This window comes from Perca fluviatilis, chromosome 6 (genome assembly GCF_010015445.1).
Source record: "Perca fluviatilis chromosome 6, GENO_Pfluv_1.0, whole genome shotgun sequence".
In the NCBI taxonomy this organism is placed as follows: Eukaryota; Metazoa; Chordata; class Actinopteri; order Perciformes; family Percidae; genus Perca; species Perca fluviatilis.
This window is the reverse complement of record NC_053117.1, coordinates 35902694-35929964: the sequence shown is the minus strand read 5'-3', so window position 1 is coordinate 35929964 and position 27271 is coordinate 35902694. Positions and strand designations below refer to the sequence as shown.

The 27271-nt window shown below is 42.5% G+C and overlaps 1 protein-coding gene across 1 annotated transcript; it reads left to right on the top strand.

The window, feature by feature from the left end:
- Window positions 1–43: 43 nt before the first annotated feature.
- LOC120560686 (ladderlectin-like) lies at window positions 44–27271 on the top strand. The gene is made up of 5 exons (XM_039803445.1): window positions 44–216; window positions 12797–12945; window positions 26433–26567; window positions 26640–26751; window positions 26985–27271. Exons 1-5 carry the CDS (start codon window positions 162–164, stop codon window positions 27050–27052), a joined length of 519 nt encoding a protein of 172 aa, XP_039659379.1. The 5' UTR covers window positions 44–161; the 3' UTR covers window positions 27053–27271.

Sequence of the window (27271 nt, the reverse complement as noted above, 5' to 3'; positions counted from 1 at the left end):
AACAGTTTAATATTAACAGAAAAGAGAAGAGTATCCTAATTTTCTAACAGACGTGTATATAAAAGCTAGTTTTTCCACTTGTTCAGTATCTCCACACAGGAAGACCACAGGCTGAATCTGAGAAAGCATTATCTCTTATCTGCATTATCTCCGCCACTAAGATGCTGACTGTGTCTCTACTCGTTTGTGCCATGATGGCTCTGGCTACAGCTGATGGTGAGTATCAGTGTTTAAGAGAAGTTGAGTAAATACAATGCAAAATGTATGAGCTTGTAGACTTGAGTTGAGCCCTGGTAAGTTAGAACAAAAACCTGAAGTTCTGTTTCTGAACTTATGGCTATGTTTAAATATTTTTAAAGCGCCCATATTATGCTCATTTTCAGGTTCATAATTGTATTTTAAGGTTGTACCAGAATAGGTTTACATGGTTTAATTTTCAAAAAACACCATATTTTTGTTGTACTGCACAGCTCTCTCTCACTGCTGCAGATCCTCTTTTCACCTGGTCTCTGTTTTAGCTACAGAGTGAGACCTCTTTTCTTCTTCTTCTTCTGTACTATCTTTGATTGCACTCGCACATGCGCAGTAGCTCAGATGTAGATCATGTCAGCTAGCTCCATAGACAGTAAAAGAAAGGTTGTTTCTCCAACTTTGGTCATTTACAAGCAAGGATTAGCTGGGAGACTTCTAAATGAGGGCGCACATGTAAGTAGTTCTTTTGTAGATTATCGTTAATTTATGTGTGTTGTAGCAGTGCTTTGCTATTGAGAATGAGGTTGCGGTTAGCCAGCTCATTTCGGCTAGTGACGTAGAAAGCCGTGCAGATTTTGACCAGCTCACCCAGAGACTGAAGGCAGGACACATTCAGAAACCATATCTCACTCAAAACAGCATGGATGGAGTTTTTTCAAAGTTTGTGGCGTGTGGAAGCACCAGAGACACAAAATAACACCCCAAATCCCAGAAAAAGTGATTTTCTTTTCATAATATGGGCACTGTAAATAAATATTTACATGCATCAGCTGAATGCAGGACAGACCACAGTGGGAGTGGGCAGACCATAGTGGGGTGAGGGGGGATGGGTGAGAGCAAGGGGGTGGGAGGGCAGTGAGGGGGTGTAGGGGGTTGGTGAGGTGGTAGAGGAGACAGGGGATGGCTGTGAGCTAAACCTGTTAAAGTAACAGATCAAATTTGTTTAAATTTGTGCCTGTGTGAACGACTGATTTAGTGAGACACAAATAAGACAGAAGTGCTTATAACTTTATGTTACTGCAGCCAGGAAGGCATTGGACTGCTGCATCTGAAGTTGTGAGACAGTGGTGTGAATGTTGTCAGCAGCTGCCTCTGCATCAACAGATGGTGGAATGTAAACAGCGATCATTATGGCGGATGTAAGCTCCCTCTGTAAATAGTAAGGACGAAACCCCACAGCCAGCAGTTCAATGTCTTGGCTACAGAAACGTTCCCTCACATTTACATGTCCGAGATTGCACCACTTTTCACTCACATACAGTGCAACCCCCCCTTCTTCTTTCCACTCTCTATAACGTCCCTGTCCGCCCGAACCGTCAAAAAGTGCAGCCATGTCTCAGTAAAACACAGTATACTGCATCTCACGGAACTCCCTCTGGGTTTTAATTAGCGCTGCAAGTTCGTCTGTCTTAGGGACTGTTCCATATTTATTTAAGGGGCCACCGGAGGAGTTTTGGGATCTTTAGTCTAAATAGACTTGACCCTCCCATCGCCAGTATTAATTTTTCTATGACCCTCCAAAATAAATTGAAAAAAAGGAATGACCCTCCCCAGTAGTTTATTGATGCCCTATGTGGTAGTTTGCACTTGGCAGAGATGTACAGACGCTCTTTTTTATATTTTTTTACAGCTATGACATACATGAGTTAACTTGTGCTTTCTCATCTTACGCATTACACTCCTCTGTTATGGTGTGGGGGCCATTTCAGTAGATTTACTCACTAACATTGGTGTGGAAACACAATAAGCAGGAAACTAAATGCACACTTCCTGCATTACTGCATAACTTCAAATACCAAGTTACTCCTCTAGTAAACTAGTATTCACATGAAATAAAACAATAAAACATTGAGACCATTCAGCAAACGACACTGGGAAATAAATTCAACACTGGTTGCTATGGACTCGTCACTGGGCTTCATCAGTCATTGTATATTTTCGCACATAGGTAAAGCTGCCGAAGTTGAACATTATATTCAAAACATATAGGCTATGTTTATTTTTAAAGCAGATTTTAAATTACATTGTAACAATTTAACAATTTACCCTTATGAAATCCAATCGTGGCACAGCTGTCTTGGAACGCACACGTCTTGGACAGACGGTGGCGGAATTTCCCCTGATACTTAAATTCAACTAACATGTAACAGTGAACAATCAGTGTTAGCCTCGTGAGACCGTCCTGATCTCGCAAGCTCCAGTTTTCTACTTGCAGATCAATCTGGCATCTTGAGATAGAGAAAATTTGGAGACACTCGCCAAACGACCGACCAGTCAGCATTGGTTTTGAGGTGGGTTTAGGTGTGACTCAACGAGAAGCAACTGTTAGTCTAAACAACATGGCAGCTTCCACGGATGAGATGAGCGTAGCTATCACGCAAGTTTTATCCGAATTAGAAAGTATTCCTTCATTGAAAGAAGAGCAAAAAATGGCACTGGAGGCTTTTCTCGGAGGAAAAGATGTTTTTGCTCTTCTCTATCTGATTGGTTGATTTGGCCCATCTATCACCAACATAGGTGGTGATAGACAGATGGTTTATCCAATCAGCTAACCAGGATTTTCGCCCCTTCCCAAAAGTTCTCCTACGGAAAGTTCCCAGATGGATATGTCGAGCAAATGCGAAGCAATCCATCTGGCGGAGTCAGGTTAACAGTCTGTTGAGATGCCTCCCCAAATGCAGAAACCAAGCGCAATCATACCATAAAATGTTAAGAAAAAAGATCTAAAAAGTAAAAAAAGTAATTCACAGCAATCAGGAGATCCACAAATAGAGTCACAATGTATTCAGCAAGGCCTACACTACGCGCGTCACATTCACCAGCCAGCTCCAAACAGGTGAACAAGGCCTCTCCACTTCGCCGTTTAAAAGTGGAATAAACGTAGGCTATAAAATTCCAAATCTACACAAAACCTGCAATCAATTAGTAAGATGTCATCAAATGTTTATACATGGCATTTAGGAAACCTTTATTGCAACATTGGTGGAAAGGTGTCCAGACATTAATTTTCGTTTTTTATGTCCTGCTGCTCCCATCGTCAGCCAGGTAATATGTTTTTTTACTAAAGCAGTATATGAAATCAGATGTATTACCTACCACCATTTAGTTTTGTGTTATTTAAGATATTTATAAAATATCTGGTCATACCAGACGTAATTATTCCACAAATAAACAATGCAATTACCCGTTTCAGCCACCAGGGGAGAAGTGCTCGCCCTGCCCCACAGCAAACTCATGGGTCAGACCTATCTGGTAGCGTAGGAGCTACCAAGGACTAAGAGCTACATGGAAAAATATGCACCAAACAAGCCACTTTGAAATTTTGCTGTTTCATGAATTCAAAGTTGAGTGTAAGAATGGAACAAAAAAAACATCTCAACACAAATGTTAAGTGACCATAAAAAAATAATTGCACTTAAGACCAAAAAAATTACTAAAAGAAAATTGAAAAAAACAAGCTCTCATACTTTTTCATACAGTTTGGTTACGAAGAAATACAAGGATATTTTCAAAGAGAACTTTAGGATCTTTTCAAAGAGAACTTTATCAGTCTGTTAAATCAGATCAAACAAACGCTAACACAGTGGTCACCTCTGTCAATGTCTGTCATCGGCCGAATAAACTCAATCAAAATGGCTATTCCACCAACATTTTTGTACCTTTTTCAGGCCTTACCACCTTACCTCTCCCAAACTTCCACTGGTAATCTGCATTGCCTTGCATTTTGGTCTTTTTTTCACAGTCAGCCCAACTGACCCAACTGGGTAACCATGGAGTTACATACAGATGAGACCTGCACTACTTGGATCCCCACTTCCATTCCCCTCGATTACATTTTTTTTTTTCTTTAAGGATATGGGTTCAATTAAGGAAATGTTTTGGGTTACATAACTCTCTACTGAGCATTATTGCATCAAACCATCTTTTTTAAACCAAGATACAATCTGAAGATGAAAGTCTAATAGCCAAACACACTTTTCTTCATGCAGGTTTTGTTATGAACAGTAATAAAGTTCGGACTGATAACGAGGACATTAAGTGTAACGATTGCGCGAGAGCTTAATGGCTGTATTCAGACTTTGACATTTGATTATATATCCACAGTTTTAAATACAGATATTTAGTTATTTACACTGTGTTCTTCCATTGTCTAGTGGTAGGGTATTTGATGCTATCCTGTATTCCATGGAGTTGGGCCATCTCCTCCTCCTGCACTTCGTAGCGGACTCTGTACAGGTGATTAAATATTAAGAACGACTTTTAATTTAAGAGGAGTTGGAGGTGTTTATGGAACAATTATCAGTAACGGTATCAGTACAAGCGCAAATAACACTGCTGGATTTAATCTTCACGATATGGTGTGAACAGGGGAGCAACTACCCAGTGACAGAGGGATATGCAGCAACAACTTTGCCCCCCCCAAAGAATAAAAAAAAGTGTGCCGGACATCATCATGTATGGGCTTTAAATAATAAAGGTTTATTTTAAAGTATATCAGCATTACCATATTGTGACAACTGGCAACTCCTTGCCTGTGTTCTTCTCCACTAATATTGTCAAACAAACATTATGTAATAGATTTTTCATTAGTTTTTCCATATTAATAATATTAAAGGTCCCAAGACATGGTGCTCTTTGGATGCTTTTATATAGACCTCGGCCTTAGTGGTCCCCTAATACTGTATCTGAAGTCTCTTTTATATAGACCTTAGTGGTCCCCTAATACTGTATCTGAAGTCTCTTTTATATAGACCTTAGTGGTCCTCTAATACTGTATCTGAAGTCTCTTTTATATAGACCTTAGTGGTCCCCTAATACTGTATCTGAAGTCTCTTTTATATAGACCTTAGTGGTCCCCTAATACTGTATCTGAAGTCTCTTTTATATAGGCCTTAGTGGTCCCCTACTACTGTATCTGAAGTCTCTTTTATATAGACCTTAGTGGTCCCCTAATACTGTATTTGAAGTCTCTTTTATATAGACCTCAGTGGTCCCCTAAAACTGTATCTGAGTCTCTTTTATATAGACCTTAGTGGTCCCCTAATACTGTATCTGAAGTCTCTTTTATATAGACCTTAGTGGTCCCCTAATACTGTATCTGAAGTCTCTTTTATATAGGCCTTAGTGGTCCCTAATACTGTATTTGAAGTCTCTTTTATATAGACCTTAGTGGTCCCCTAAAACTGTATCTGAGTCTCTTTTATATAGACCTTAGTGGTCCCCTAATACTGTATCTGAAGTCTCTTTTATATAGACCTTAGTGGTCCCCTAATACTGTATCTGAAGTCTCTTTTATATAGGCCTTAGTGGTCCCCTAATACTGTATCTGAAGTCTCTTTCCTGAAATTCAGCCTTGGTGCAGAATTACAAACACTAGAGCCAGTCCCACAATGAGCTTTCCTTAGTATGTGCCATTTCTGTGTCTGAGGAGCAGAGAGGGGGGGCAAGGTGGAAGGTGGAGGTGTGGCCTTGACCGACTGCCACTTTGCTCGTTTGAAAGCCATGATGTCTCTCTCCAACCCAGTCTCCCGTCAGGTCGTGATGGCGTCACGAAAATAAATCTATTACAACGTGATACCATCACGATATTGTGAAGATTTACGTGTTGGGGGTCACATTTTTATCTTACGTGCATCTTATGCATACATCTTATACAGGTTACCAAACTGTAAGCTTAACAGGTACAAATTTTCATTTGTGCCGCTTGCAATCAAATTAATGAATAATAACAGATAGAGTGTGTATGTCTGTGTTGTGTGTGTGTCTGCGTCTGTTGGCTGCAGTGATTTATGTATGACTATTACTATATAAGACTTTGGTACTGAACATCGAGGTTATAGGATGTGCAATGATAGGGTACTGTTGCATAATTTGCTGTTATATTTGACATGGTATTATGCAATGGGGCAGTGTGCAATATAGAAGTTATTCACCACAGCATGAGTTAACGGGAAATGTGCAATCATTATCTAACATTTGTGTAATTCAAGGGGAGGCTGTGTTGTTGGGGGTTGTTTGTTCGTGTGTTATTCGTTGTTTATTGAAGCATGAGGAAATGTGTGACTATGTTGTAAGTTGGTTAACTGTATGTTTATTGTGTGTTATGCGTGATGTGTCGCCATCTTGTTCTCTCGAGTGCCCAAGACAAATTTCTCCTATGGGAGACAATAAGGCTTATCTTATCTTATCTTATCTTATCTTATGTGAGCACAGCACAAATCTTTCTGCAGCAGAGAAGCTGGATACAGCTTTGATATTATTGGTATTTTTAGCCCAATAACCACTGTTTTAATCAACATTTATTCACCAGATCTTATCACGGTTTATATGTATTTCTTTTAATGTTATTATTTCGGTCTATTTTGGCCAGGGAAGCTGGATTGCTTTGTTGTTTATTGATATTTTTAAAACTATAACGCTACATCTATCAACATTTATTTAGCTGTTATCATGGTATGCATTTCTTTATTTTAATAATATTATTTCTGTCTTATAACCGGTGAAATATTACAGTAAATAAGACAGAACAGTAGGCTACGATATGAGTCGAGCTGGGCGCATTCAAAGCCGATGTCCCACAATGCAATGCGGGCATTCATTCACAGAATCAGACAGCGATCAGCGGGTCTTTAACGCCAGTATCGCTTCAATGTACGTAAGGGAGAGCAAGGCGGTTGTTATAGCGAATACAACAACGACAGGGTGATCAGGACCCCGACGCCAATCTTCTTTCAGCGGATTGATTGATAGCTCTCCTCCAGAGTGAACAGAACTGCGTCCATGGCAACGGTAAATAACAGACCGCATTCTACATTAGAATATAAGCAAGCCATGTAATAAATAGTGGTTTTGTTTTTGTTTTAATCAACATTTATTCACCAGATCTTATCACGGTTTATATGTATTTCTTTTAATGTTATTATTTCGGTCTATTTCGGCCAGGGAAGCTGGATTGCTTTGTTGTTTATTGATATTTTTAAAACTATAACGCTAGATCTATCGACATTTATTTAGCTGTTATCATGGTATGCAGTTATGCATCATAATAACGTTTTAAAAATCAGCTGAAGACTCTGGAAGTGACCGGATAGGAAAGATAAAAATACATAATATTCGTAATATTGATGTTTTTGTCTAACGTTGTATTTGAGGATTTAAACAATAAATATAACAATAATAATAAAATACAGTTTCATGTATTTGTCTCATGTCTTTGCTTGGCCGGCCGGCGGGCGGCAGCAATCTGAAATGGAATGAAGCCCATTCACGGCCGACAGCAGAAACACAGGAGCTGAACAAGTCTCCCCACCCACCCCAGGAAGAACTACAAGTGCTCAAGCTTTGTAACAGGTTCTGGGGCCCGTTTGTAGTGGGAGTTGTAGTTTTTAAATATATTGGTATTAGAAGTTGGCAGTGTAGAATTTTGGATACACCCTGTTTTTTTTAGGATGCAGAACACACTGGTGTCATCAGATTTTAAAAATCGAATTGTTAAATAGGTGAAAAAAGCTTATTACCATATTTGACAGTGCTTACAGTGGGTAAACTTTGGAGACCATATCTACATGATAGCTAATGTTCAGAGCTTTCTATAACAGCTGCTCTTATGTGTGTAGCACCTTCTGTTGCTAAATGACAAGCCTTCAAATATGTACTGGGTTCAAGGTTCAGATGTCAATATTTCAAAGCAGGAGTAATGTATCCTCTTCAGATTGACATATGTTACTCTCCAGATTGAGACCTTTCCAACGATGTGTTTGCTATAGTCCTAGGACAAGGTTTTAATTTTCACATATCATAGGGACCATTTTGCAAGCGATACTTTACTGTCCCCAGAGGGATATCTGCCTTGACTTCAAATGCTTCACAAATAACACTTGACATATTGTTTTATCATACATATGACTAGGGGTGACCCCGAATAGTCGAAGATTCGATGCATCGATATGCGGAGCCTGATGCGACCACCAATCTCACAGTCGAATCAATCTCACAGTCGTGACAGACGAGGAGCATCTTGGCGGCAGGGATTCCCAGTAAGCCGACGTATGTGTGCTTACTGTGGCCAGTGAATGTTGTGGACGGTGAAGGTTTTAAAGAATTAATGCGCACACTTGAGCCAGGATACACAGTTCCCAAAAGAGAGACGGTTATGCATGCGGTGGATGCAAAATACGTGTCCATAAAATTGTTTTACCCTCCTGCTGACTAGTGTCGTGCCCCTCCCAACCCATTCACACACACACATAGATGATTCGACTATCAGTCGACTATAGAAAGATTCGACAATTCTGATTTGAATGTGTAAATCCTTAGTCGGGGACACCCCTACATATGACATGATAAAAAAACATGAAAAAAGTGATATGTAGTCAGACTGAAGCACATCACACAGCCACACTCTATTGCTCATCTTTCACAAACAGTCACACGAGCAACTCACAACCATATATGCATCATATCATGAAGCTATTCCCCTGCAGCCTCAAGCAACATTATTTAAAGTTTTAATTGAGGTAGGTCCAAATTAGGGCTATAGTTTAGAAATATTTAGTTTACATTGGGGTACCCATTTCTTCTGCCAGAGGATAAAAGCTACTTGCCATGGAGAATAAAGATAGATCCGACCATATTCTCTGTGCTCACCTGACAAGCAAGCTTTAAATGAGATGTTTTAAAATATTGCTGACATGTTAAAATTCTCTGTAATGCAGCCTCGTATAACATAAACCCTCTGATTCACCGTGAGTGTCTGCTCTAAATGATAACACACACTTTCAACATGGGCCTTCCAGCCAAAGGTGTTGTCTATATACACACCAAGGTGCCTATAGGAGCAGAGCCGATTGATTGGTTCATCATTTATGACCTACTCTGATACCCTGTGACCCATGTCATGACCCTTTCCTCAGTTTGTGAAATGGTTGAATGAGAATTTTGGCATGGCACCACAAGTCTCTATTTTAGCAGAATGTGCAAAAGTACTTGTGTCTGTATAGGCTGAGGTAGAAGTGTGCCAAAAATGCCAAAACACATGTGTACTGTATACATACCAAAACAAAGCTATATACATCTCTGTGAACAAAAACCTCAGCAAAAATCTGCTTATCCTTTTAATTTCCTGAAATTCCTGAAAAGCTTCCTAAACTGGTCCCTTCTTAATTTTGAAAAGGTAGTCTCAGTAAAGGCTACAAAGGTTATAGCTACAAGCTGTACTGTAACCATAGTGATTGATATGAGGATCATCTTCTGAATATAAAACTTAATATGCTTTTTTTTTGTTATTTAAAACAACTAATAATGCAGTGTGATGTTAAATCAAACTAAGTCTCACACATAAATATCCTCATGTTTTTTTCCCTTTAGTCTTTGCTGTTGACATTCATCAACCGCAAAATTTGAAAATTGCATTTTTAAATAACATAATATGAAATAAATAAAATGAAAAATGCCTCTCTTTGTATATAGTTTATTTTTAGTTTTTCACAACTGTCATGGGCTATGTTCACATGCTATGTTCAAACCACACTGAACTGCTGAAACAAAGTAGAACACATTTTCAAGAGGCATGACAACAACAGTAGCCTACAAGTCAAAAGAAATACACATTAGTCAAACAAGCCATTAGGCTGTAGTTCTAAACACTCAACTGTAGGTTGTTTATATAGGCATAGTATTTTTCTGCGACAAGGCATATCAAAGTGCTTAGCATAAAACACTATTTTTTTCATTATTGGTATTTTTATTGTATAAATTCTCACGTACAATGTGCAGCAATTTGTTTTATTTTTTTACGTGCAGCAATCTTTCACAGACGCAGAGCGGTAATTACTACGTCACTTCCGGACTGATTTTTTTAAACGTTATTATGGTGCATAACTTACTGGAACAAAACTGAGAAACGAGTTGTTGCTGGTGACAAAACCACTATTTATTACATGGCTTGCTTATATTCTAATGTAGAATGCGGTCTGTTATTTACCATTGCCATGGACGCAGTTCTGTTCACTCTGGAGGAGAGCTATCAATCAATCCGCTGAAAGAAGATTGGCGTCGGGGTCCTGATCACCCTGTCGTTGTTGTATTCGCTATAACAACCGCCTTGCTCTCCCTTACGTACATTGAAGCGATACTGGCGTTAAAGACCCGCTGATCGCTGTCTGATTCTGTGAATGAATGCCCGCATTGCATTGTGGGACATCGGCTTTGAATGCGCCCAGCTCGACTCATATCGTAGCCTACTGTTCTGTCTTATTTACTGTAATATTTCACCGGTTATAAGACAGAAATAATATTATTAAAATAAAGAAATGCATACCATGATAACAGCTAAATAAATGTTGATAGATGTAGCGTTATAGTTTTAAAAATATCAATAAACAACAAAGCAATCCAGCTTCCCTGGCCAAAATAGACCGAAATAATAACATTAAAAGAAATACATATAAACCGTGATAAGATCTGGTGAATAAATGTTGATTAAAACAGTGGTTATTGGGCTAAAAATACCAATAATATCAAAGCTGTATCCAGCTTCTCTGCTGCAGCCCGACTGGCAGAAAGATTTGTGCCGTGATCACGTAAGATGCTTCCTATTAGTTTAAAAAATGTGATCCCAACACGTAAATCTTCACAATATGGTGATGGTAACACGTTCTAATAGATTTATTTTTGTGATGCCATCACGACCTGACACTAGCAACATTGGTTTGTATTAAGTTAGCAAACACTAGCCAGTCTGTTAACATGAATATTTGCAAGCCTCCAAGTTTGGTAGCAAATCTATGCATGATTCATTGGTAAACCAGAGTTATTGCATTAGTTATGTTTTCCAGGTTCTTGTCATTTATTGTACATGCTACCTTATATTTACCAGTTTCAGCTCAGCAGCCTCGGTTTTGCATATTCTAAGCTAGCCGTAAAGCCCCATTTGGCTGCTACATTCCCAGTGTTAGCAAACGCTAGCTAGTCTGTTAACATGAATATTTGCAAGCCTCCAAGCACAGACGTCACACTTTAAATCCTACCTGTTGCCTTTCACCATCCACTTATTTAACTGCTGTCGCATCCCTTGACACGTCATCTCCTTTTCCCTCTTTCTTTTTCAATTTTTACTTTTGATTTAACCATCTTTTTCCATAGAGGACAACTCACTACTCGTACCCGTAGCTTGTACCTGCTTGCTCGGCGCTCACGGCGCCCACCCGCTCCCCGCCCCCGCCTCCCTCTTCTATGTCAACATTCTGTGATGGAATCTAATGAGACAGCTGGCGCCTACTCTAGCCTGTTAGTCCTCTAAAATGTTATATAATAACATTGAGGGAATGCAGAAATGATTTAGAAACGTACAACAGCAGGTACATATAGAAAATTACATTTTTATTTTATTGTTATTTTTTACCATCGCTTTGGCGCCCCCCATGATGCTGTGCCCCTATGCGCCGCATATAGCGCATACCCACTTTTTGCGCCACTGGGTGTGAAGAAATGTGCGTGATGCATCAATACTTAAACATATTAAGAGTAATCGTTATTCCCACATGTAATTTCTGCAGACTGACTTCAGTTCACCACCTCACCTCATCTGTATCGCCAATTCCTATTTTGTCTCCAAAGTGTGCGTACGCATGGGTCAGAGTTTGCGTGGAGCAACGCACATTCTCCCGTCAAGTTTGTTTTTATAAAACACAACCTTTGTGTGGGAAGCAGCGTACGCCCATTTTCAGCCCCGTTTTGTGCGTAAGCCACGTTTATAAATGAGACCCCTGGGCTTCTCTTTGTCAGAAGATACATGGAGTTCCGTTCTTAAACTGGTTAATTCCACCTCTCTATGTGCTCGTCACTGCCATATCCAATTCAAAGTGGTTCATAGGGCTCATATCTCAACAGCTGAACTATCTACTATGTACCCTGACGTTAGCCCACTCTGCGTTAAATGTAATTTCTGAAGTCTCTCTTATTTATATGTATTGGTCATGTCCCAGCCTTAGCAAGTTCTGGATGGAGGTCTTCCAAACATTATCTCAGGTGTTTAACATCCTATTGGAACCAAATCCTCTAGATCTTTTTGGGGTCACTGAAGAGTAGGTTAGATTAACTGTAGATAAACAACGCTCTATAACTTTTGCCTTTCTTCTGGCCCGGCGAGCAATTCTGCTGAGGTGGAGGGAACCTGCCCCGCCCACTCATACACAATGGCTGACAGATATTATGTCCTGCCTAAAGTTCTCACTTCAGCATTCAAATGCAAGGTTTTGGAAAGTATGGGGACCTTTTTGGAACTTATTCCAGCTTCCAGCTTTGTACATTGTTATACTGAAAACTAAATAAAAAGATTTTCATTTAAAAAAGAAAATTTCAAAATACAAATTCAGAGTTTTGTTCTACAAGTACTCAAATCATATTCTACAAATCTATAAACTCTCAGTTTTACACCATTTACCTTCATAACGAACAGTGCAGGCATAGTGTAGATTAAGTGCTGATGAACATATTATTAATAACTCAGTGAAATCAGCTGTTTTATGATTCTCTGTCTTCATAGACGCAGATGTCGCTTCCAGCAACTCTTCCAGCAATGCAGATGACGCTTCCAGCTACGAAGCGGGCCCTCGTTGTCCTGCTTTTTGGATTAAGTACAATGGTCGCTGTTTCCTCTACGTTGCTAGAGCACGGGATTGGTCTGACGCTGAGGTAATCAGAAAGTATATTCTGCTGGTATTGAATAACCTTTCCACCCAATTTCCTTTAAAATAGAGTATTATTAGTAGTAGTATTATTTGAGATATCTTACCAACTAAAGGACAAACAAGACTATGAGTCTACTGTCATGCTAGGAGCTTTAATTAGACATGGCAGCTTTGAGCAAAATGCTAACATTAGGATGCTAACATTGACAGTGCTAACCTGTTGACACAAACACTGTGTAATGCTTGTTCACTCTTTGTTTAAAGCTTACAGGTTGCTAACTTTTGCTAATTAGCACCAAACACACAGAACAGGAATGTCTTTAGTTCTGCAGATATTTGGTCATAAACCAAAGTAGCCTATTGGACACATTAAAATGTTGACCTGAATATGGCGCTAGATGAAAAGTCAGAGATCACCAAAGTTATTACAGTTAGTCCTGAGGGGAACATAAATGATGAATCACTTATCATCACAATCCATCCAATAGTTTGTTCAATTTTATTCATAGACACAAACTTGAACCTTGTGGTGGCGCTTCAGAAAAGTCACAAGAGTCACCGGGATTCATCATCTCTGAATGTCTGAACAAGTTCACTGTCAGTGTTGGGAACGATACTTTCAAAACGTATTCCGTTATAGAATACATGCCCAAAAATGTAATTTGTAACGTATTCTGTTACATTACTCAATCTGAGTAACGTATTCTAAATACTTGGATTACTTCCACATTGAATTGCATTGTACTGTATAAGTGCAGGAAAACAATTTTTGAAGGGGACACAAATAATACAGCCACAATTATACTGGTAGAGGACATGTGTACACAGAGGAAAGCCTTAATACTATCATTAGTGTAGCATGGAGACTGTACCATTATCCTTCTTTTCAGTGTTTCTCTGATTCAATGAAAAAGCTGACTAAATTGACCAAAACATTCTCCTTTAAAACCATGCATTTATTTTTAAGTTGTTTGTAAACAATCCCATCCATCCATCCAACTTCGTCCGCTTATCCGGTGTCGGGTCACAGGGGGAGCAGCTCCATCAAGCCACAAAAATACCTTAAAACATAATGACTTATTTTGAAAAAGTGTCCCCATTTAAAAGAAATACAATACTTGTGTACACTTGTTAAATTAGCTGATCATAATGGAAATTAGTGAGCCACTGGTAAAGCTCATCTGCTCACCCTGACAGCACACACCTCCAAAAATATGAACTAAACTCAACACACTTACCTGAGACTCCACACCTGACTGTCCCTGGTCTCCCTGTTCCTCAGTTCTTTGTCTCCTTTGCCTGTGACATAGTGACGTTAGTATTCCCATAAGCACCCATTCTTATAAAGATGTTACCAAATTGTCTTGATATGAGGACTTATTGTACTTACTTGGTTTTTTGGTGTAGGCCTACTGAAAAAGGATCTTATGTCTGTTTTTCTTTTCATTGTCATTTTATCTGGGCAACAACACAAATCTTTAACGTCACATGTCTAAATATGAGTTAGTTTCATAGGTTCACCACGCAGTCATATTATAATTATAAAATGATCTTGCGTCCTCCACATAAATATTAGGTTTTGTCTGGGACAGAGGATATATATTTAACTGATCAACCACTTAACTTCATATTGAGAAAAACCCAACTGTAGATCTTCAATATTAACCCTAATATCAGTTCACACACATAACATTAGGCTCATAGCCAGGGCCGTCGTTAGGCCTATAGCCAGGGACGTCGTTAGGCCTATTTTAGGGGGGCTGAAGCTACCCCAAAATGTTCCTAAGCCCCCAAATAATAAAAATATATATATATATATATATATATATATATATATATATATATATATATATATATATATTTTATTTTTATGTATATTTTTTTTTACAGTGCACTTTGTATCACTCACTACTTTGAATCAATCTTCCTTCACCAATCATCTGTTTGTGTCGTTGTGCACTTGTTGTGTCCTGTTAATACTGTTAGTGAACATTAGTGGCGCTAGAGAGCACCGTGAGGATACAGGTGTAAAAAAGGGTGTACAGAGAAGAAGAAGAATAAAGTGGAAAGTATTGTGATACCAAGGGGGTAAGCTTCGCTTCTGAACGCGAACCTCCGATGGCGCCATTTTAGTGCTACAAAGGTATCACCTCTTGTTAGCATTCCACTGACCGCCATTTTTTTTTTACGTCACTTGACTGCGAATAACTTTACATCTGAAGCGTTTAAAGACTCTATTTGTCCATTGTTTAATTCTAAAGAAACACCAACGTATAAAAGGCTCCATTACCTGTGCAACGCCGTTATGGTTCGCAGTAGACGGTAGTTTTTGTAAAAATACGCTAACGATTGTGTCATAACTAAGTGACTTACTGTCGCACAGTAGAGGAATTACCGTATAGTACAGGAGAAGCTCGCAGGCAGTTTCGACTTACATTAGCTGTTTAGGTTTAATTACGAATGTTAACTAGCATGTTAGTTAGCAATAATTAGCCTGTGCTTATGTTATCTCCTTACATATACCTACACACACTCTGCTCTGTAAGATTGGGAATGATTGAGATTTCTCTTGGCACAGCTACAAGAAGACGTACAACTTTCAGACACGTTGCTCACGTCACATTTACGTTGTCTCTGTCAGTTGGAGGCTGCGCAGTAAAGGAAGAGATCACCGGAAAAGTGCTTCTAATAGCCTTCACTGGTCTCCGTCCAGAGCAACGGGGTCTATTGGTCCATTAATATATATGTCAATGTGTGATACATGTCTCTCGGCTCGTACTTAAAATACTTTTACAAAACACCTGTTGTAAAATGGTGCTGCGGCTCCTTTAAGAGAGCTCCGTGCATGTGTGAAAAAAGGGGGGGGGGCAGAGTAAATAGAGAGAGGAAGAAGGCAGACGAGAAATGCGACCGGAGCAGAGTTGGTTAAATAAGTTAGCTGAGTTTTGTACACAGTGTATGAGTTCAAAATAAAACTCCAGACTAAAAGCCAAGCTCATTCTTTCGCTCACCAGTAACGGGATTTTAACCCCGACGTTATTTACCTTGTAACGTCGGCCCTGGAGGTAACGAGTCTCCCCTGGTTTCCTGACTACGGTCGGGAAAAGAAGCAATCAGGAAAGGTTAACACTGGCGACCACGAAGGGACGGATAAAAGTACAACAAGAGCAGCAGTGGTGAGCATACACTGAAAATAACCGGTGAGATAAACCGGAGGAGTTAGCATAACCGTGCCTGCTTCTCTTACACTGATGAGAAGATAGCCAAGATGGCAGCCTCCAGTCAGCGTCTTGCGGCTGAAAGTAAACACATGTTCAGGGAAATGACCAGCCACTCCAACCCTTCCATGTCACTGACTGCCGTGGATGAAGTGGAAATAAAAACCGAATATTCGACCAAAAATAGAAGACAAAATAACCCATTCTTTCTTAAGGAAGAGACTGATACATTAACACAGAATGCAAGTGAAATAAGCTATTTCCCCATTCAGCCATTGAAGTTATCAGACACTAATCCATTCAAAAATGATGTGTTAAGAGACTGTGGGACAGACGTGCGCTGCAGAGACCCATGCTCACACGTGCATACGGATGAAGTTTGTAGGCAGCCGGCAGTGCCATTAGCAGCCACTGTTGCAATGCCCAGTACAAACCCCTTTGGCTCTGCTCACCCAGGGAGGTTCATTCATAGCACTCCTGTCTCCTGTCATCCCCCAAACCTTTCAGGCTCACAGTGGCACACACCTGGCTGTAATGCACTCAAAGACATTGACCCTGGTGATACATTGCAGCAAAATGATAATCCAGGAATACAGATTGAGCCCCCTCTCCCCAAGTGTGAACAGCGTAAATCACGTGTTTGTCGGCCCCATCCTACACGTCAGCCTTCATCTGAGAGTGAGGATGACTACGATTACAGAGAAAGAGTCCCCACTCTGCGTCCTGGCCAGTATGATGGCACCACACCGTGGAAGGAGTTCCTACACCGATTTGAGAGCTGTGCCAAGGCAAATAACTGGACTGAAAAGACTAGGGCTGTCCAATTAAAGTTTTGCCTGGTTGGTGCAGCAGGGGCAATCGTCCACAGGAATCCACGGTCACATCAGTGGGACTACAGCCGCCTGGTGGAGGAAGTCGAAACTGCTTATGGCCCCTCTTCAGAGCATGCTGCTGCAGTGGCTATTGAACTGAGACAGCGCATTCGCATGCCAGACGAGAAACCTCGCACTGCTATGGTCAGGGAAGGAGCTGAACATGGGGGGACAGGTGCTGTTGTGACTAACAACAACGCACACTGTGGATTTCAACGCACACCAGCCCCGCGTAAAAACTATAAGGACATTAAATGGGAAGAAATTCGCTGTCACAACTGCTCAGGCATCGGTCACATGAAGAGGAATTGCCCTTCACCAAGGAGGACCACCAGAGGTCAGCCTCCAGCAGCCTCCCATGAGAGCCCAGATCCCACTGTTCTCCACGTTAAAGCGCATAGTCAGGAAATGAGCATTCATCTGACAATTCAGGAACTGGAGATCTGTGCTGTTCTGGATAGTGGGGCGCGGAGGAGTGTTTTGCCCCTGCACCATTATAACGCCATCCACTCAAATGCTCGACCATCACTTCAGCCATCGACTGTAAAGACGCTGCTGGGGGTTGGGCCTGGTGATGTTCCTGTCATTGGGGAGGCGTACATTCCCGTCCAGATCAACAACCGACAGGTGAGCGTGCTTTTCCTGGTGGCTGACATTGCTGGTGAAGAGGCCCTCCTCGGCCATCCATTCCTCGTTCAGGCCCAAGCACGCCTTGATTTTGGAAATAGCCGCATCGTACTGTTTGGGGAAGAGGTGCCATATTTCCACGCCATGAGCAGACCAAGGACGCACGCGGTGAGAGTCGCCCGGACTGTGGTGGTCGAGGCTGGATTGGAGTATGTTATAAGAGGTAACACCCATATTAAAGAACACACCACAGGGGAAGTGATGCTGAGCCCCACCAAAGGCTTTGTAGAGAAACACAAAGTGCTAGTCGCTCAACCTTTTAAGAGCGTGCCTCTCCGCATCTTCAATCCTGGGAATACAGCTGTAACCATAAAACGGGGAGTTATTGCGGGTTTTCTTCAACCTGCAGAAGCCCTTCAGCCGGCCAACATCACAGCCAAGGCCAGGCAGTCAGAGCACCCTACTGTTCCCCAGCACCTGCACGAGCTCTACAACCAGAGTGCAGCAGAGCTCGACCGAGAGAGGGCGGCTCCAGCTAGCCCAGCTGCTGTGCACCCTACGGCGGTGTATTCTCAACTGGACCTAGCGATCTTGGCCGCACAAGCCTGGTGCAGCATGACATCATGACGGCCAGGAGCTGCTGTCAAGCAGCCACCACGTCAAATGGCGAGGAAAAGCAGCAGGATGCTGACCAACAAGTGGAGCAGAGCCTGGAAGCTGGGTGGGCCCGTTGTAGCAACAGCAGCTGGGCTTCACCCATCGTGATGGTGCGTAAAAAGGATGGAACTTATCCCGTTCTGTGTGTGGACTACAGAGCACTTAACGACTGCACAATAAAGGATGCTTATCCGCTGCCCCGTATCCAGGACACACTGGACACCCTCTCCACTGCCAAATGGTTCAGTACGCTGGACCTTGCCTCTGGATACTGGCAAGTTGAGCTGACCCCCCGAGCCCGCCGAGCAGCTGCATTCTGCACCAGGAACGGACTGTTTGAATGGAATGTCATGCCGTTTGGATTATGTAACGCTCCAGCTACATTCCAACGGCTGATGGACCGTGTGTTGGCTGGCCTGCAGTGGGAGACGTGCCTTGTGTACTTGGACGACATAATTGTACTGGGTCGGGATGTGTCGGAGATGCTTCAGCGTCTTGACCAAGTTTTTGAAAGGTTGCAGCAAGCCAACCTGAAGTTGAAGCCGGCAAAATGCTGCCTCTTCCGCCGTGAAGTGGCCTATCTGGGTCACATAGTTTCAGAACAGGGGGTGGTCACAGACCCCACCAAAGTACAGAAGGTTCAGGAGTGGCCTACACCCACATCAGTCCAGGAGGTCCGTCAATTCATCGGCCTGGCATCATACTACCGACGATTCGTGAAGGATTTTGCCACGGTAGCTGAGCCCCTCCACGCCCTGACCAAGAAATATGCTCGGTTCCAGTGGACGACGGAGTGTCAAGAGGCATTTGACAGACTCAAGCATCTGCTAACCACCGCGCCAGTTCTGGGCTATCCTTTAGACCAGGGACACATGATACTGGACACTGATGCAAGTGACGTTGGCATTGGTGCTGTCCTGTCCCAAGCTCAGCAGGGCAGGGAACGTGTGCTGGCGTACGGGAGCCGCAAATTGTCCAAAACTGAACAGAACTACTGTACCACAAAGCGCGAACTGTTGCCGTAGTGGAGTTCACATCACATTTTCGACAGTACCTCCTGGACGCGTCCCTTTTACGGTCGCGTACGGACCATAGCAGTCTCCGTTGGCTGACAAAGATGAAGGAGCCTGAAGGTCAGCTTGCCAGATGGTTGGAGAGACTGGGTGAATACGACTTTGAGATCATCCATCGTCCAGGCCGCTTGCACAACAACGCCGACAGCCTCTCAAGGCAGCCGTGTCGCGCAATCCTGCCCATATAAGCTGCCAGGGCCCCCTTTATCCAAAGACTGTCTGCCACCAAAGCGGTGCAGTGTAGAGTTGGACTCTGTCATCAGCCAGGCGAGTCAGAGTCCAGTGGGGTAGTAGGGGCTCGTTAGCCCCGACAATGGAGAGTCCAGTGGGGTAAAAGGGTCCGTTAGCCCGACAATGGAGAGTCCAGTGGGGGTAAATTTCAAACCCCAAGAGAAGATTAATGTGGCTAAGACCAGTGAGGCTGCATTTTTCTGTGGTTGGTCCCCGGGGAGCTGCAGCAGGCACAGGAAGCTGATTCTGACATTGCACCTATCAGGGCTTGGATGGAGGCTGGTGGAAGCGGCCCACATGGGTTGCAGTCTCACCATGCAGTCCAGCCACAAAGACATATTGGAGCAAGTGGAGGCGGCTCTACATCCAAAATGTAATCCTTGTCAGGCGGTTCTATTGTCTGGATGACACCCAGTTTTATCCACAAATTGTGCTACCACGTGTCTTCCAACCTGATGTCATGAGGCAGATGCATGATGGACCAATTGGTGGACATTTTGGTGTTGAGCGTGCCGTACACGGCTTTAAACTTCGATTCTACTGGTACACGGATGAGGGAGGATGTCACTCTCTGGTGTCGGACCTGCACCAGCTCTGCGTCCAAAGCCAGACCCCGCAAGACACACGCAGGCCCCTATGGGAACCATCAGGGTAGGAGCCCCCATGGGAGCGTTCGCTTTGGATATTATGGGGCCACTGAATGAGACAGAGCGTCACAACAGCTATGTGCTTGTGATACAGGATTACTTCACAAAATGGGTAGAGGCGTTTCCCCTGCCAAATGATAAGGCCGAAGAGTGTAGCTGGAGTACTTGCCTCCGAGGTGGGTGTGCCGTTATGGAGCACCGCAGACATTGCACAGCGACCAAGGTCGGAATTTCGAATCCCAAGTATTCCAGAAAATGTGCACACTGTTTGGCGTTGAAAAGACACGTACTACACCGTTCCGACCACAGTCTGATGGCCAGGTGGAACGGTTCAATTCCACCTTGCAGAAGATCCTCGCCACAACAGCTGAGCGCTGTCACTGGGACTGGGACCTCATGATTCCTTATGCAGTCATGGCCTACAGAGCAACAAGGCACAGTGCTACTGGTCTCAGCCCCAACTACATGATGTTCGGCAGGGAAGTCAGCGAACCGGTGGACCTGGTAACCGGCCTGCCCCCTGACTCTGACACTGTCCCTACGGCCCCCGAGTATGTCCAGCACCTGCGTGAACGGTTGGAGCTGGCACATCAGATCGCCAGGGAGGGCTTCGGCGAGTCTGCGGAACGTGCAAAGAGACAGTATGACAAGAACTGTTGCCGCACGCAATATCAAGTCGGAGATACTGTGTGGTATCTCATCAAGGGTACAAGGAAAGTAAAAAATAAAGTCAGGAAGTTCCTCCCATCATATGAGGGGCCATTCTTCATCCTAGGGCAGCTGGATGACCTAGTCTATCGCATTCAAAAAGGGCCAAAGACCAAAGCGAAAGTGGTTCATCATGACCAGTTGAAACCTTATCGCAGCCGTGACTCACTGGACAACTCTTGGGCAAAGGAGCTTGCTCAAGGCTGGACACCTGTGGAGGTGTCACCCCCAGCCTTGGACACAGATACTGCAGACCCAGACCTCGTCGGACTGTTCTCCAGAGCCGACGTGGAGGAGACTTCTTGTAGCATCCTGAACCAAGCAGGGGACACACAGGCTGCGGTAACCCCACTGTCCCCCACCCGTCATTCCGCTGAGGACCCTCAGGATAGTGGGGGTGGCGGAATGGAACCACCTCAACAGGTTCGTCGTTCTCAAAGGCCAAGTCGTCAACAAAGACCCCCAGCCAGGTTTGGAGAGTGGGTGTCTCACTAAGTTCATTGGACTCATGGGCAATTCAAAAGTCAGGATAACTTTTCAGTTTAAAAAAAAGTTTTAAGAGGGTGAAATGTTTATATTGTTTGTAGCTAACAGTTGTTTTTTTACATGTGTTCATGCTAAAAAAAAAACCTTGGAGTTATTGGGTCCATCCAGTTATTTTTTTTTATTATTTAGATGCTTCGGTCGCCTATATTATTTAGGTTACCTTGTGACTTGTGTAATATGCATGCCCTACCACAACATGCTTACGCCGCAAGAAGGATTGCCTCTGTCCATTGAGAAACGCCACCAGTGACTATTGCCCCGTAGTAATGGACTGTGAAATACTGATTAGGCCTATACTGACCCTCTGAGGTGGACTTATTGCAAACGAGGGCTGTATACCTGTTACAGAAAGTTGTTATTTTACTGGAGTGGAATTAAGTTGTAATATCCATCCAGAGTGGGGGTAGTGTTGTAAAATGGTGCTGCGGCTCCTTTAAGAGAGCTCCGTGCATGTGTGAAAAAAGGGGGGGGGGCAGAGTAAATAGAGAGAGGAAGAAGGCAGACGAGAAATGCGACCGGAGCAGAGTTGGTTAAATAAGTTAGCTGAGTTTTGTACACAGTGTATGAGTTCAAAATAAAACTCCAGACTAAAAGCCAAGCTCATTCTTTCGCTCACCAGTAACGGGATTTTAACCCCGACGTTATTTACCTTGTAACGTCGGCCCTGGAGGTAACGAGTCTCCCCTGGTTTCCTGACTACGGTCGGGAAAAGAAGCAATCAGGAAAGGTTAACACACCACAGCACGGCAGTCTGTTTTATTTATATTTCACGAACTGTCAGCTGGTGGAAAAGGCAGAGACGGAAGCTCAACGAGCCCGCATGCACGTAACGATATGTTGACGAGCGAGGTAGAGAGTGACTGAAGAGAGAGAGCGCCTGGTGGCATTAAAGCAAAGCAGTAAATCCAAGAAATAAAACGTTTTCGCCGATTTATCACTCGAAATGCAACTGTAGCAAGCATCTCACTATCGCTAACATTATCCAAATTCATATTAAGAAACAACAAATAATATATCCAGCTACAAAAAAAAACGTAAGTCGAAGTTAGACAAGAAGTACAGAGTCGATGGCCATGAAGATGATACACCGTCCTGTCTCGCCCATAGACTGTTAATATACAGTCTATGGTCTCGCCTCATTGGTGTCTTTCTTTGGTCTGAACTTGCTACTGCACACACAGTGAGTGATACAGAGTGAAATTGTAAGTTGTTGTTAATGACTTTTACTTGCTTAACTTTAGCTATGTTTACTTGAGATAAAGATAAAGGGGTGTTTTAGTTGACTATGGTAAACAATATTCTAGCTAGAGTGAATGAGTGAAATACAAGAAATAACTAACCTAGTTAGCTATCCGAACTCTATTCTTTGCCATTAATATAGCATGCTATCTCTATAATATTAACAGTCCCCATAGAATGTTGTCACTGAAAACTAAATCTCATAGTGTCACTGTTAATGCTATTGTACCATTTATATCCTTCAATGTATTGAGCAGATTGAGAGAGAGAGAGAGAGAGAGAGAGAGAGAGAGAGAGAGAGAGAGAGAGAGAGAGATGCAGGAGTTTGGCAGGGCAGCTAAATCTGAGGGAAGTGGCTTGATTGAGGTAAGTAATGTTAGTGGTCTGCAGCAATGGTTTTCAAAGTGGGGTCAAATCAGCATTTCAGTTTAGGGGTCCTTGATGTCTAAAGGTTTAAGAACCACTAGTCTACAGGGCTAAGAAAGTGTGGGGTGTTTTGTTTTTTTCTAACAACAGGCATTTGTTGGTAGGCCTAGGCACTAAGGCTAAAACTAAATTAACTAACTAACTAACTAAACTAAATTAATTAATAAATAATATTTATTATATATGCTATATCCTGACCAACTTAACTTTCTGCATTAATTTGCTGTAATAAATTAAATAGGTATGTAGATTTTGTAGGCTAGGCTATACATGAATATACATACATACATATACATAGATATCAGTTCCTTTCAGGAATTTGCGATGTGATGTTGCGATCGCAACAATTCACACAAATTCAACCAATCACCCTGGTTTTTATTTTTAAAGAAGTATACAAAAAATGTCACTGTCTCTCGCAACTTCATTGCAACAAAAATATCTCTGTATATAAAGACTCAGCAGGAGCACAGTCTGGCCTAAGTACGTTCCCCCCCATGCAGCTTTGAAGTATCTAAAAGCTAACATTAGAATAATGTTTGTAAGTAAGATTTTGTAAGGGAAAGTTTTGCATGGCCTGGGGGCTAAGCCGGCCCTGTCTTTCAGTCCTAGTGACGTCCCTGCTTATCGCCGTGTTAACGTTAGTTGTAGTGGGTGCATTTCTATCCAACAAGCTATTAAACAAGCTAAGTAACGTTACATTATATTACACTAGTCTAGTGCAGATCCTAACGTACAGCATGCAGGGGACCAAACCACTTTGAGGCAAGGGAGGGGGAACTCAAAATGTTTCTTAACTTAAAAAGAATTTTGGGGGTTTGTATTGTTTTACTACTTACACATACATTTTAAGTATACACCATTATGTTGTTTACAATACACAGCATTGTTTTAAAGTGCCCATATTATGAAAAAAACACTTTTTCTGGGATTTGGGGTGTTATTTTTAGCATGCTAATGCTAATGCTAACGCTGCATGCTACCTCGTTCTCAATAGCAAAGCACTGCTACAACACACACAAGTTCACCGTAATCTACAAAAGGACTACTTACATGTGCGCCCTCATTTAGAAGTCTCCCAGATAATCCTGCCTTGTAACTGACCAAAGTTGGAGAAACAGGCTCTCTTTTACTGTCTCTAGAGTTAGCTAGCTGACATGATCTACATCTGAGCTACTGCGCATGTGCGAGTGCAATCAAAGATATTACAGAAGAAGAAGAATAAAAGAGGATCTCACTCTTTAGCTAAAGCAGAGACCAGGTGAAAAGAGGATCTGCAGCAGTGAGAGAGAGCTGTGCAGTACAACAAAAATATGGGGCCCTATCTTGCACTCGGCGCAATTGCCTTTGTACACCGACGCATGTATCATTCCTATTTTGCACCCGACGCACAGCGGACTTTTCCCTCCACAGACGCACGTCGGTAAATTAGGGAATGTATTTGCGCTCCTGGGGGCGGTTCAGCGAAAAGAGGAGCGTGTTCAGGCGCAAATGTTACTTTGTGCTATTCTGCAGTTTCAGAAAACAATTCCGCCACTGACCAGGAAAAACCTGGTCTAAAGTCAGTAGCGCGTTATTCAGATGCTATTTTTAAGGGCATGCTTGCTTTTAGCGCGGTAATAACGCGCGCGCATACACTTCTCTCATCTGAAGCTGGAGTTCAGCCGTTCCTTTTGCAAACCATACATAATTACAAAGGAAAATATTACTGAAAATGCGCTTCAGGTGTTTGGATCGGTCAGGAGGCACTTACAGTACAGTCCTCAAAAAGTCGCAGCATTCTTTGTGGCTTGTTGTGTTTTACACAACATTTCCATGAATCATGGATGTGTTGATGATATAAATGAGGAAATATTAGAGGACTTAAGGAGACGTGATGTTGAACTACGGCGGGATCTGGTCCGGGAGTAATGCCGCGATCGCGGTCCTGATGGCGCGGAGTGGGGCGGAGATGGAGTGGGGGAAGAGGAAGGGGCACAACAGGAGCAGGTGGTGCGTTTGGAGGCCCCACTCCATGGCTGCAGCAATCCTCTCCAGACTTGAGGAGTTCGCCCGAGAGGCCGCAGCAACATCGCCACTCGGCCAAGACGGGCATTTATTACTTTTTCGCATCTCGCATCGGCAGCTCCCGCTGGCGTGCGCCAGGCAAATCGCCGTCATAATAGCAATCCGCCATGGAACAAAGCGCCCTGCTCTTAAAGGGAATGTGAGATGACGCTCTGATTGGTTTATTGCACGCGTACGCCCAAACCACACCTAGCTACTTCAGACCAACCCATTTTAGATTTGCGTCGGGCGCAAGAGTCATTTATCCCGCCGGTAAAATAGCAACAGCGCCCAAGATCCGCCCACAAAGCTACTTGCGTTTTGCGTTTCATACTTGCGTTTCAGATCGTTAAAATAGGGCCCATGGTGTTTTTTGAAAATTAAACCATGTAAACCTATTCTGGTACAACCTTAAAATACAGTTATGAACCTGAAAATGAGCATAATATGGGCGCTTTAATGATATTTCTACTGGGGGACAACCCTTAGATGGGGGGACCCCCCTCGACCCCCCTGGGATTTACGCCCTTGGTTGTGGGATAGTAACCAGGTGTAACTGTGAAGACTTTTAGGGGACACAACAATGAAATGTTTAGAAAACGTTTTCAAAACTGCTGAAAGTTATAGCCTATAGGACTAAACACCCTCTAAACAGATAATGTAGACAATAACTGTGTTAAATAAATGTTAATTTGAATTCAGCAGTGTTGTCTCATTTGTTATTCTTATTCTTATTCATTTGTTGTATATTGTCAGATACAAAAAAAACAACATCATGATATCGGCATTATGTATCGGCCATAGGCCGTCCTGCTCTCTAAATATTGGGATCTGCATCGACCAATGAAAAACTCATATCCGTCAACTAGTCGGAATCACATTTAGTGCCAAAAATGTAGTAGATGTTGAGATATTTTGCAGTTCAATTGAAATTTTCAAATGCTTGTGGTGCTACAGACGTACACAGTGTTGGTGAAAATCAAACAAATGCAACCAAAGACAAAACCTCCTAATTAAAGCTGCCACTGTAGCAGAGACCTCAGTACAACAGTGACATTAAACCCTGCAAAACTACCATCACCTCATCAACAAATATTTACTGCAACCAGCTCAATATTTGAGCCAAACCTCCATCCTCCTGCTGGTGGAGGAGACCACATAAAAATGCAGTTTCACATCTGTCTGTCTATCTCCCCTGTAGAAAAAATGCCTGTCCTTGAAAGGAAACCTTGCATCGGTGCACAGTATTGAGGAGTATGAGTTCATTCAGAAGTTGATCACACAACAGAGTCATGGTAATCCAATGACCTGGATTGGAGGCACTGACTGCCAGAAGGTAATATATCATACAAAAGGGATCTGATTAGGGATAGGATGTCACATTTTAACTTCTACATCTTTTCTACAGAACAATATTTGGTTCTGGAGTGATGGCAGACCTTTCTTCTTTACATTCTGGTGTGCAGGGGAACCCAACAATGCAGGTGGCAACCAGGGTTGCCTCCGGATGAATTATGGAGGTAAAGCACAACAAATTAATTACCAGGAAGTCTGTAATGGAGTTAAATGACAAAAGTCATAAATAACAATGTTGGAGTTAAACTCTGAAGTGATGGATAATGAATGGGTGATAAACACCACAAATTGCTCCGTTTCGCAACGTAAATATTTTTTAGAAAACGGTCTTCAACTGATATTCCTTCTGTTGAGATATTAAAGCTCTTGATGACTCCTGTGTTTCTTTTGTTCACAGAGCACCACTGCTGGGATGATTTCCAGTGTTCCCACAAACTTCCATCTGTCTGTGCCAGAAACCTATAAGAATCTCCTGAGCTAAATTGTGCCTACCACACACACAAACATCTTCTGGCCGTGTGACAGTGTGGATTTCTCTGCCTCATCAGTCTCATGTGTAATCACATCTTTAATTCCCTCTTTGGCCTTTAATAGGAGAAGAATGAATATGTTGTGAAAAGAACGCTTTTAGCACAAACTAATCTTTGATGCACTTTGAATTAAAACTCTGGAGCATTGAAACAA

Excerpts from the sequence above, each read along its gene's own strand:
- LOC120560686 (XM_039803445.1), top strand. The coding sequence starts at position 162 with ATGCTGACTGTGTCTCTACTCGTTTGTGCCATGATGGCTCTGGCTACA. Across the intron at positions 217-12,796 it reads GGCTCTGGCTACAGCTGATG|ACGCAGATGTCGCTTCCAGC; the intron begins GTGAGTATCAGT and ends CTGTCTTCATAG. Across the intron at positions 26,752-26,984 it reads CCTCCGGATGAATTATGGAG|AGCACCACTGCTGGGATGAT; the intron begins GTAAAGCACAAC and ends TTTTGTTCACAG.